This window comes from Chiloscyllium plagiosum, unplaced genomic scaffold (genome assembly GCF_037043375.1).
Source record: "Chiloscyllium plagiosum isolate Xiang-an unplaced genomic scaffold, Cpla_swu_hap1 HiC_scaffold_31, whole genome shotgun sequence".
In the NCBI taxonomy this organism is placed as follows: Eukaryota; Metazoa; Chordata; class Chondrichthyes; order Orectolobiformes; family Hemiscylliidae; genus Chiloscyllium; species Chiloscyllium plagiosum.
In genome coordinates, this window is record NW_028270169.1 from 30,365,219 (window position 1) to 30,377,367 (window position 12,149).

The 12,149-nt window shown below is 41.4% G+C and overlaps 1 protein-coding gene across 1 annotated transcript in view; it reads left to right on the forward strand.

Annotated features, from left to right (window-relative positions):
* Positions 1–887: 887 nt before the first annotated feature.
* Positions 888–12,149, forward strand: part of crcp (calcitonin gene-related peptide-receptor component protein) — a 100,153-nt gene continuing 88,891 nt past the window's right edge. The window contains exon 1 of the mRNA XM_043718530.2: positions 888–969. Within this exon, the coding sequence (XP_043574465.1) occupies positions 962–969 (8 nt within the window). The 5' untranslated portion in view covers positions 888–961. The remainder of the gene's footprint in view (positions 970–12,149) is intronic.

A 12,149-nucleotide genomic window follows, 5' to 3' on the forward strand; every position in this document is an offset into this window, starting at 1 on the left:
AAGCAGGTGGCACTTGAACCTGAGCCTCCTGGTTCAAGAGTCTCACATCATATCCTGTAAAATGTTATTTTCTCCTTCAAACATCTTTGATAGAGATTTTAATCACTTGTTCAAATGTGTTATGGTAGCCTTGGAACTGAGATGGCAGCTGTCTTGGGTAGATAAGATTTGAACATAGGTCTTTAGGTCCAGAGACAGGGACATTACCACTGCACCACAAGTCTCAATTATATCTTCACACAACATTTTTTTCTAAACAACCTGTTCAGAGACATTATTACACTCCTCTGGAGCAGGTGAAACTTGAAGTTGGGACTAACAGGTGCACTGACATTAATCATATCCTTACACATCCTGAAGCACTATCACATACAACCAAACAACTTTCCCACCACCAAATTACTGTAACTTTGTTTTTCCTTTCACTTTGTTTATACCCAAAAGTAGCAACTATCATAACTAAATTATCTTCCCAACAGCAAAATCCTCATGACTTTTTTTTAACCCACCGAGGACCACCACCAGTAAAACACCCGTGCAGCCAATTAGCATTACAAGCAATGGCCATTATGGGCAATGCAAAACATCAAAGTGGAGGGAGGAATGGAGAGAGCAGGAAAGGGAAGGGACTAAAACTCCCCCAGCAGAGTTGCTGGGGGAAATAAAGCACTGTATCCCACGCGGTGCCTCTCTCTCTCTAAAGTCATGGACAGCATTAATAGACACCACATTCTCCCTCTCCAGTTGACACCCGACCGTGAACCATGTCCTTACACACTGTTTCCACCCGCGGCCCCTTCAACGGTTCCTTGCCCTCGAGCCTGCTGATCAGTGACAGTTGAGGCTAGGGTTCAGTACCGGAAATGACGTGTCCGTGTGCAGCCAGTTTCTTCCTCCGGTATGAGGGCCGGACCAAGCTGCAGCGTGTGAGCGGCTGTTAGGGCCAGAGAGCGGGGGCAGGATGGAGGTGTAAGTTTTTTCCTCAAGCGTCGCTCCAGTTTTTAAACCAACGTTTCCTCATAAATAGACGCTCGCAGCGTTCAAACGGAGTCGGGAGTCCGGCAGGGGCTGAGAAACCAAAGCTACGGCTCTGTTTCTGGATCGTTTCTCAATCTGTCTTTCCGTTTTGTCGCTGGTTTTAGAAACCCGACTTCAGTCTTTTTATGATTCGGAGATGCCGGTGTTGGACTGGGGTGTACAAAGTTAAAAATCACACAACACCAGGTTATAGTCCAACAGGTTTAATTGGAAGCACTAGCTTTCGGAGCGCTGCTCCTTCAGGTGGTTGTGGAGTAAACAATTGTAAAACACAGAATTTATAGCAAAAGCTTACATTATGGTGTAACCAAAATTATATATTGAAAAATACCTGGATTGGTTGTTAAGTCTCTCAGATGAAGAATTGTCTTCCACAACCGCCTGATGAAGGAGCAGCGCTCCGAAAGCTAGTGGGTCCAATTCAACCTGTTGGAGTATAATCTGGAGTTGTGTGATTTTTAACTTTGTACACCCCAGTCCAACACCAGCATTTCCAAATCATATAAAGACTGAGGTTGGGTTTCTAAACACTTTTTAAACACTTTTCTTTCACTTCAGACAAGACTCGTTCAGTTTGGTTGTCCTGTGTATGTTGTGCAAATAGCCTGATTTTTGTTTTGGTGTGAGTCTCCTGGCTCTCTGTGTGGAATGAATGAATAAATCATTTATGCAGATAGAGAGGTTTGGCCGAGCTTGAGGTTATTAATTATGTGGCAAACTTAAAAAAAAAACACAGGAAAAGTCCAGATGGGTTCAATATCCCTGTTTGTTTACTTTTGGTGAAGTATATTCAACTTGTTGCAGATGATGCATGTGGATGAAGGGATCAGGAATGTCAGTATTGCAACACATTAGACCTGAAAGAGCATGGCCTGCATTGGGTGTGGAAAGTAGAGATGTTAGAGAAGCTGTCAATGTGAGGGTTTGGAACAGGGAGTGTGGTGTGACTTCAATTGCAATGTTCTCTGTATAAACTATTTGCTTTGTCTCGCATTGTTGTGGAAGGAAGGTAAGGGCTGGGGGCGGGGCGGGGGGGGGAGTGAAGGATGGTTGGGTGAGTAGCTTTTGACGATGCATTGATCATGGTTTGTCTTCCACTTGTTAATGGCATCCGTTGTATTGAATGTTGACAGACGTCTTATAGAGCTTGCAATTCTTTATTGTGGTTTTAACATCGAAATAAGCTCCAACAAACTTAAGTGGCATGATAGGATAAAAATGAATGCTAAGCTCAAGGATATATTAAAAGTGTTGTTAGTGGGTCAGTTTAAAAAAAGAAGGAAGCATAGTTTAGAGAGGGAATTCCAGAACATGAAGACTGGGCAACTGAAGCTCAGGGAGTTAGACTGGAAGCTAAAAGCTAGAACGCACAGAGTCATCATCTCTGGGTTGTTGCCGGTGCCACGTGACAGTGAGGCAAGGAATAGGGAGAGAGTGCAGTTGAACACGTGGCTGCAAGGATGGTTTAGGAGGGAGGGCTTCAGGTATTTGGACAATTGGACATTCTGGGGAAGGTGGGACCTGTACAAGCAGGACGGGTTGCACCTGAACCAGAAGGGCACCAATATCCTGGGAGGTAGGTTTGCTAGCACTCTTCGGGGGGGTTTAAACTAATTTGGCAGGGGGATGGGATCCGGACTTGTAGTCCAGCAAGTAGGTTAGCTGTTTTTCAGGATGTCCAGGAATGTAGGGAGGCTGTGGAGAAGGTAGCACTGACAGGGAATACTTGCGGACACAGAGATGGGTTCAAGTATGTATACTTCAACGCAAGGAGTATCAGAAATAAGGTGGGTGAACTTAAGGCGTGGATTGGTACTTGGGACTACGATGTTGTGGCCATCACGGAAACGTGGATAGAAGAGGGACAGGAATGGTTGTTGGAGGTTCCTGGTTACAGATGTTTCAGTAAGATTAGGGAGGGTGGTAAAAAAGGAGGGGGTGTGGCGTTGCTAATTAGAAATGGTATAATGGCTGCAGAAAGGCAGTTCAAGGGGGATCTGCCTTTGGAGGTAGTATGGGCTGAAGTCAGAAATAGGAAAGGAGCAGTCACCTTGTTGGGTGTTTACTATAGGCCCCCAATAGCAGCAGAGATGTGGAGAAACAGATTGGGAAACAGATTTTGGAAAGGTGCAGAAGCCACAGGGTAGTAGTCATGGGCGGTTTCAACTTCCCAAATATTGATTGGAACCTCTTTAGATCAAGTAGATTGGATGGGGCAGTGTGTCCAGGAAGCTTTTCTAACTCAGTATGTAGATTGTCCGACCAGAGGGGAGGCCATATTGGATTTGGTACTCGGTAACGAACCAGGACAAGTGATGGGCTTGTTAGTGGGTGAAGATTTTGGTGATAATTCTGTGACTTTCACCTTGGTTATGGAAAGAGATAGGTGCATGCAACAGGGTAGGTTTTACAATTGGGGAAGGGTAAATACGAGACAGGATCTGAGGACCATAAGTTGGGAGCATAGGATGTCAGGGAAGGATGTCATTGAAATGTGGAACTTTTTCAAGGAACAGATACAATGTGTCCTTGATATAGATGTACCTGTCAGGCAGGAAAGAGATGGTCGTGTGAGGGAACCTTGGCTGGCGAGGGAGGTTGAATATCTGGTAAGGAGGAAGAAGGAGGCTTACATAAGGCTGAGGAAACAAGGTTCAGACAGAGCATTGGAGGGATACAGGATAGCCAGGAGGGAGCTGAAGAAAGGGATTAGGAGAGCTAAGAGAGGGCATGAAAAATCTTTGGCGGGTAGGACCAAGGATAACCCCAAGGCCTTTTATGCGTATGTGAGAAACATGAGAATGACGAGAACGAGGGTAGGTCCAATCAAGGACAGGAGTGGGAGACTGTGTATTGAGTCGGAAGAGACAGGTGAGATCTTGAATGAGTACTTTTCTTCAGTATTTACTAATGAGAGGGACCGTATTGTTGAAGAGGAGAGTATGAAACGGACTGGTAAGCTAGAGGAGATACTTGTTAGGAAGGAAGATGTGTTGGGCATTTTGAAAAACTTGAGGCTAGACAAGTCCCCCGGGCCTGACGGGATATATCCTAAGATTATGTGGGAAGCAAGAGAGGAAATTGCAGAGCCGTTGGCAATGATCTTTTCGTCTTCACTGTCAACGAGGGTGGTACCAGGGGCCTGGAGAGTGGCGAATGTTGTGCCCCTGTTCAAAAAAGGGAATAGGAATAACCCCGGGAATTACAGGCCAGTTAGACTTACTTCGGTGGTAGGCAAAGTAATGGAAAGGGTACTGAGGGATAGGATTTATGAGTATCTGGAAAGACACTGCTTGATTAGGGACAGCCAGCACGGATTTGTGAGGGGTAGGTCTTGCCTTACAAGTCTTATTGATTTCTTTGAGGAGGTGACCAAGCATGTGGATGAGGGTAGAGCAGTGGATGTAGTGTACATGGATTTTAGTAAGGGTTTCGATAAGGTTCCCCATGGTAGGCTTATGCGGAAAGTCAGGAGGCATGGGATAGTGGGAAATTTGGCCAGTTGGATAGAGAACTGGCTAACCGGTCAAAGTCAGAGAGTGGTGGTAGATGGTAAATATTCAGCCTGGAGCCCAGTTACAAGTGGAGTTCCGCAGGGATCAGTTCTGGGTCCTCTGCTGTTTGTAATTTTTATTAATGACTTGGAAGAGGGAGTCGAGGGTGGGTCAGTAAATTTGCAGACGATATGAAGATTGGTGGAGTTGTGGATAGTGAGGAGGGCTGTTGTCGGCTGCAAAGGGACTTAGATATGCTGCAGAGCTGGGCTGAGGAGTGGCAGATGGAGTTCAACCCTGTCAAGTGTGAGGTTGTCCATTTTGGAAGGACAAAAAAGAATGCGGAATACAGGGTTAACGGTAGGGTTCTTAATAAGGTGGAGGAGCAGAGGGATCTTGGGGTCTATGTTCATAGCTCTTTGAAAGTTGCCACTCAGGTGGATAGAGCTTGTAAGAAGGCCTATGGTGTATTAGCATTCATTAGCAGAGGGATTGAATTCAAGAGTCGTGAGGTGATGTTGCAGCTGTACAGGACCTTGGTAAGGCCACATTTGGAGTACTGTGTGCAGTTCTGGTCGCCTCACTTTAGGAAAGATGTGGAAGCTTTGGAGAGAGTGCAGAGGAGATTTACCAGGAAGTTGCCTGGAATGGAGAATAGGTCGTACGAGGATAGGTTGAGAGTGCTAGGCCTTTTCTCATTGGAAAGGCGAAGGATGAGGGGTGACTTGATAGAGGTTTATATGATCAGGGGAATAGATAGAGTAGACAGTCAGACACGTTTTCCCTGGGTACAACAGAGTGTTACAAGGGGACATAAATTTAAGGTGAAGGGTGGAAGGTATAGGGGGGAATGTCAGGGGTAGGTTCTTTACCCAGAGAGTGGTGGGGACATGGAATGCGCTGCCTGTGGGAGTGGCAGAGTCAGAATCATTGGTGACCTTTAAGTGGCAATTGGATAGGTACATGGATAGGCGCTTAAGCAAGGACAAATGTTCGGCACAACATCGTGGGCTGAAGGGCCTGTTCTGTGCTGTATTGTTCTATGTTCTATGTTCTAAATAGCCATTTCAGAGAGTCTCCTACGATCAGAATCAATTTTGATATCGAGAGCCAAGGCCACATAGGGATTTGAATATAAAGAGTTTTAAACTTAAGGCTTTGGTGGTTTGGGAGCCAATGTAAAGTTAAAGCTAGAAGGATATAAAAGTGTGCAATATAATGGAGCTCTGATGAAAACTCATCGAGACTCCACATTAGCTTGCTATCTTTCCATGGATGCTGCTTGACCTGTGATATCCAGCACTTGTTGTTTTTAGTAATGGATATCCAATTGGGCTAGCAATCCAGAAGTCTGAACTAATAACCCAGGTAGCATCCACAATTTAAATTCATTTATTATCGACAGTGAAATGTTGTTGTGAGAATCCCAAATGCCAAATGGATAGTTAATTTCATAGAAATTAGGTTCATGGAATAGACATTGAGTTTCATATCAGTGACTTAGCAATCAGCATTTATTTTTATGAACGGGCAAATCGGACAGAGACTGCATACATTGGCCTGGAGTTCTACATAATGTAGACATTCAAACAGATGCTGATAAACATGGATATGAGGAAGTTGCTCTCCAAGTTATGGTGTTCCTATTCAAGCTTCATTGCACCATACGTCTTCAGTTACTCATCAGAGAGTCTAGGAGAAGTTAAGATTTGTGGATTCAAGTATCAGTGAATGTTTAGTGACAGGATAAGGGTTACTTGCAACCAAACAACTGGCACAGAAAATTTAGTTTCATAAAAGTGAAGTTTAATTTCTTTAAATTTTAATTATTGGAGACTTTTTAAAAATTACATTTCTGTCCCTTTCATGTGTTGTCCCCTTTTGCTTTCTATACATAACTTTTGATTGAAATCATTTCTACATTTATACATTTAACTTATATGTCCACATGTGTCAGTAAGGATTTTTAAAACCTACTTCTATTGCTCATATGTCCCAAATATCCTGTAGAGGGCAGCATGTTGTCTTAGTTTTCTAAATACCACAAATAGCAGTTTTAAAGCCCAACGAATGTCAGTGGGCAGGTATTAATTATGATTACACTCCTTAAATTATGCCCCTTTCAACCACTGCTGATCAGAAAATTCAGACCAGTGGGTTTTCTTTCATTTAATGAGCAAATTTCATTTACTTAATACTGTGGCAGAGTTTCTTCTATTGTGCCAGGAAGATTAAATTTTTACACTTCTTTTAAGACCAATGATATCAGATTTGATCTCCCAGTCTGCTCCCTTATAACTTTTTGAAATTTGCAACAACACCCCAACTATATGAGTGATATTTTGTTTTGAGGCAGAGAAATCAGCACCTGTCACAGTTAGAATTACCTTTTAGGTTTCCAGGCTGCTTTACAATATTTTAATCCCAGCATCTTGAAGATGCCACATTCAGCTATGAAAGTCATTCACAAGGTTATCTACGCTTTGGAATTTGCTTCATGTTGGTTTCAAAAGAATGGTTATCCCAGAAAGAACCTTTTAGTTTTCCTAAGTGAGCAATTTTACATTGATTGCCATCACGTGTGACAGAAATTTGGTTCTTTGATAGATTACTTACAAATATGTTATCTTGTGTGACAATGCTGTCACGTTAAAAAGGTTATTTTGTTCTGAGTTGTTTTTGGAAGAGAGGATGTAAAGATAGAGGTGGCGAAGTGGCTACGGGAGCTGGCCTAAGTCAAAATGTTAAGACTCCTTTAAGTTCTCTCAAATCACACTTCCTAGTTTTTTTTTTAGCTGTAGCAGTTGGACGCTTCTCGGGTCCCAGAAGGGTTGCAAACTTGGGTAAATGATTCCTCACTGTGACTTTCTCTGAAATGTCTCTTGATGTAGTTCCCTCATGGACTGGGAAACTGTACATGACAATGTGTCTGAATTTACCTTTTTGTTAAGGGGTCTGTTTATGGGATATTACTGCATTGGAACAGTTAATTAGGAATAGGTACTGTATCTATTATTTGGTTAAATTTTCCAATAGTTAAGTTATTTTAATTCCTCTTTCTTTTGTTTGTCCTTTAACCGTAGTATCTAAATAAATTGTTTTGCTTAACGGCAAGTGGTTTGACCAGTTGCATCACATGTGGAACACCCATTTCATAACTACCTTTAAAATAAGAAAATGTTAGGGTCTAGGCTACCTTAAAATATTTGGAAGGGGTCTAGTCTGGTCCATAACACTTGAGAGGGAGAATACTATTTAAGGAAGTTTGTTATCAAAAAGAAAACTGTTACCTTTATGAACATCATTAGGTTGATATTCAGAAGGATTAAGCATAGTCAAGACAAAGTGACCATAAATACAACATGATGCATTTATATTAGTCTGTTTAATATAATAAAATACTCCTAGACACTTCACAGGATTGTTATAAAATGAAAATTAGATCTCAAGCTTGACCATGACATTTTTTTCTGTCCTTTTCATCTGTTGCCCCCACCTTTTTTTTGTTTTTCTATACTTAACTTTGCATTGAATCATTTGAATTTTAAGTAAACCCCTCCTAACATGTTTTTGGATCAATGTCATTTAGCTTCAGTTAGTCTGATTTTGCAACTGTGGTGCGTGGCAGATATTTTCTGAAGTTAAAGAAACTACACAAAAATTGCAATTGGTTGGATTAAAGCATGTACAGGTACATGCAATTCTCTATTTACATTTTTATTCAGAAATAACTGATGTACTGAAGCTCACATATAGCATGTGATTTACTGTTTTTTTAGTATTCACATAAATTAATTCAGGTGTATTTTTCTCAGACTGAGTGTTGCATTTAAATGATCTATATCTGTACAGTAACGGAGTCTCAAAACCAGCAACCTTGGGACTAAGTCCATTGCTGGCTTTTGGCTCCTGCAGGTCTTTTAAGTCACATGGTTCAGGTTGGGGGGTTAGGTCAGTGTTGGCTCAGATAATTTGGACAGCAAGTAAAGCTAGGTATACAGTCTACAACCGATTGGCATACCACTGTATCAATGCAGCACCAGTACTGTCCAATGAACCAGTAAGTTATTTCACTCATCTAACAATAATTGAAATTCTTGTATGACAGCTTAAAACATTATTGCTTTTTCATCATGTTGCATCACTGGTTTTTTTGATGGCCAGATTTGATACTGTACCTGTACTCCTCTTTGAATCCTCCTATTGCTAAGGTTGTTTGCAATGTGGTGCTTTTTCAATCTTGTGCTGATCCTGCTAGGAATATGAACTGCTTTTAAATTTCTGGCTTTTAAAGTGGTTAAAAACAATCAAGATATTAACGCTATTTGAATTGTTTTAGTATTTTTCGAACAGTCAAACTGCTGCAGAATTTAAAGGACTTCACATGATTTGATAAGTTTTAAGAACACTAGAAGAACTTAAACCTTATTTTTTTTCACAGTTGCAGCCCCCTCTTTTGCCATATAGAGTAAAACACCCCATGGGGATTTCCAATGCTATGTAGAAAACTCTGAAAATAAACCAGACTGGGTTTTCCCATATGGGGAAAAAAAATTGAATTTGTATTTTATTCCTCTGGGTAATGGAGGGGAAGTATTGGTTTTCATTCACCCATCGTCATCCCACTCTACAATGCCTCCCACCTCCTGCTCTGTCCTACTGCTGTTTGCCACTTTTGTACTTTTTCTTTCCATTGCCTTTCACTTAAGTGCCAGGAAATGACCGTCACCAAAAAGAGAGGATCTTTCTATCACTGTTATTCAATGATATTGCCATTACTGGATCCCCCACTGTCAACTTCCTGGGGGTGAACATTGATCAGAAACTGAACTGGACTAGCCATATAAATACTGTAGCTGCAAGAGCTAGTCAGATGCTAGGAATCCTGTTGTGGTAACTTTTTTCTGATTCCCCAAAACCTTTCACCACATACAAGGCAAAAGTCTGTTGTCACCTTGAATATATCCCACTTGCTTGGGTGAGTGCAGTTCCAACAACACTCAAGAAGTTGAACAACATCCAGGTCAAAACAACCCACCTAATTTGGCACCACTTCCACCAGAATTCACTCCCTCCACTGTCAACGCTTGGTAGCAGGCACAAGATGCACTGTAGAAATTCACCTAAGCTCCTTAGTCAGTATCTTCCAAATCAACAATCACTACTATCCAGAAGGATAAGGGAGCAGATATATGGGAACATCACTACGGTCAAGTTGCCTTTCAAGCCACTCATCGTCCTGACTTGGAGATATATGATCATTCCTACACTGTTGCTATGTCAAAATCATGGAACTATGAGTATAGATTGAAACAGTTGAGTTTGTTCTCAGAGAGGATGGCTGAGGGGAGATTTGTTAAAGGTTTTAAAAGTCATGAGAGGGCTGGATAGAGTAGATAGGGTGAAGTTGTTCCTGCTCATCAAAGAAAAATGAATGAGAGAACATAGGTTTAAAGTATGTGCAAAATTAGCACATGTGAGTAGTCACGGTTTGAAATGTGGTGAAGGCAGGTTCAATTGAGGCATTCAAGAGGGCACAATTAGATAATTATTTAGATTGAAATGGTGTGGGGGATATGAGGAAAAGTCAGGAGATTGGCACTAGGGAATTGAACTGGTGCAGACACAATGGGCCGAATGGGCTCCTTCTGCACAGTAACAACTGAGATTCTTGAACTTCCACACTAACGCCATTTTGGGTGTACCCATAACAAATAAACTGCAGTAATCCAAGAAAACAGCTCACTTGTCCCTTCCAAAAGACATGTGAGACTGGGCAATAAATGTTGGCCCAGTCAGCAATGCCCATATCTCATGAATAAATTTTAAGTTATTTCTTCTTTCCACATTCAGAAACTCACTGTAGCTCAACTCTTCTTCCATGCTTGTTAGTTTTTCAATACCCGATATTCCCTTCTCCCAACCTTCAAAGAGGTTCTTCCCTTTTAACATATATTTTATTTTTATCTAATTTAATAATCAATTATATCTCCTCTGAGCAGTACTTTTGACTGACCACCAAATTCTGCAAATCCTAACTTCTTCCCTGTGATTCCATGAAATTCCTTCCTTATCATTCACTATCAACAAATTTTCCACGGTCCCGTTTATTTTCACTTCTTTGCTGAGTTAGTGGTATACTTATGATTTTAAGTCAACCTTTAAGTCAGCGTGTTTTGACACTTCTGGAGCAGATGGGACATGAACCCAGGCCTCCTGGCTCAGACGTAGGGATGATACCACTGCACCACAAGAGCACTCCAGCTAGCGTAGTTTTCTGTTTTTCATATCCACAAGTGCACTTACACACAACTGAGTGGGTTTCTTTTCCATCATCAAATCACCCATAATATTTTTTGTCTATTAACCACCATTAGTAAATGCCCATGTTTCCAGTTGAATAATTTACAAACAAATCTCGATAAGGGCAGTATAAAACCAAAAAAGGTGAGGGAGAAGTAGGGAACAGCTAGTGTTTTTCTTTTAATTTGACCTTTTTTTTCTTATCAACCTGTTCAGAAATGTTATTACATACATTGGGAGCCGGTGGGATTTTGACCCTGGCTTCCTGGTCCAGGGTAGGGCCGCTACCACTGCACTACAAGAGGACCCCTCAGTTAGTCCTTCTAAAAGATACACCCTGTTGCAAATCAAATCACATGCTCCAAATAGCATGCCTGCTTTCGAAAACCAATCCATTACGGTAGCTAGAACTTTATTATTCTTCAGTAGGAATGGAGGCAAGGTTGGTAGGGTCAATAAATTAGCAGGTAGCCACCATTGAGAAGCTAAAATCTTTAGTAAAGTTCAGCCCCATGTATCAACATGCACTCGATGACTCACCTTGTATTAGAACACAAGGTGGTGCTTGCATGCGTATAGAATTTGAGAAATATTTTCAATGTTTGTTTATTCTAACATGTCTATGTCAAATTAATCCATATAATAATGTTAATCTGCACATTGTGGATAAGTATATAAAACAAATATATTTTAATATAGGCCACAATTTCTATTTTGCTTTATCTCATTTCCTTTATTCGTAAAATCTCTACAATTGTGCTATGTTTCAATTTGCAACTTCATCTGATTTTCAAATGAAGTTAATTTTACACTGTTGCCCCTGAACAAGAATAGTTGTCCATGTGTACTCAGCACCCACCAAATACACTGACACAAGCAGATTCCCTCATAGTTGATGTCATAACTAGTGGAAGTACTCATTGCACTGGTGCTGCCCTATATGCTACTAGGTCAAACACATGCTGTCACATTCTGTGTGTACTGCTCACTGCTCCCACTTGTCATTTATTTCCAAGTCCTCACTAGCCCTCCAGTTAGTTCCCTCTCTCAAGCGCCATGCTTTTTGTGTTCACAAACCACTTGCTACTCCTGCCCATGCTCTTGCTGCCTCTCCCTTGAGCTTCTTGCTCCTCAGCTACTGCCTCTTTCTTGCACTTACAGCATCTGTGAAACACAAAGGAAATGGTCTGCAGCTAGCTGCCTGGGACCTCATTGGCAATGACATGGATAGTCTTTGCAACTACACAAGCAGTTGTGCCATCACCAAACACTGCCTTAATTTCATTTGAATTCTGTATAATTTCCCTTAATATT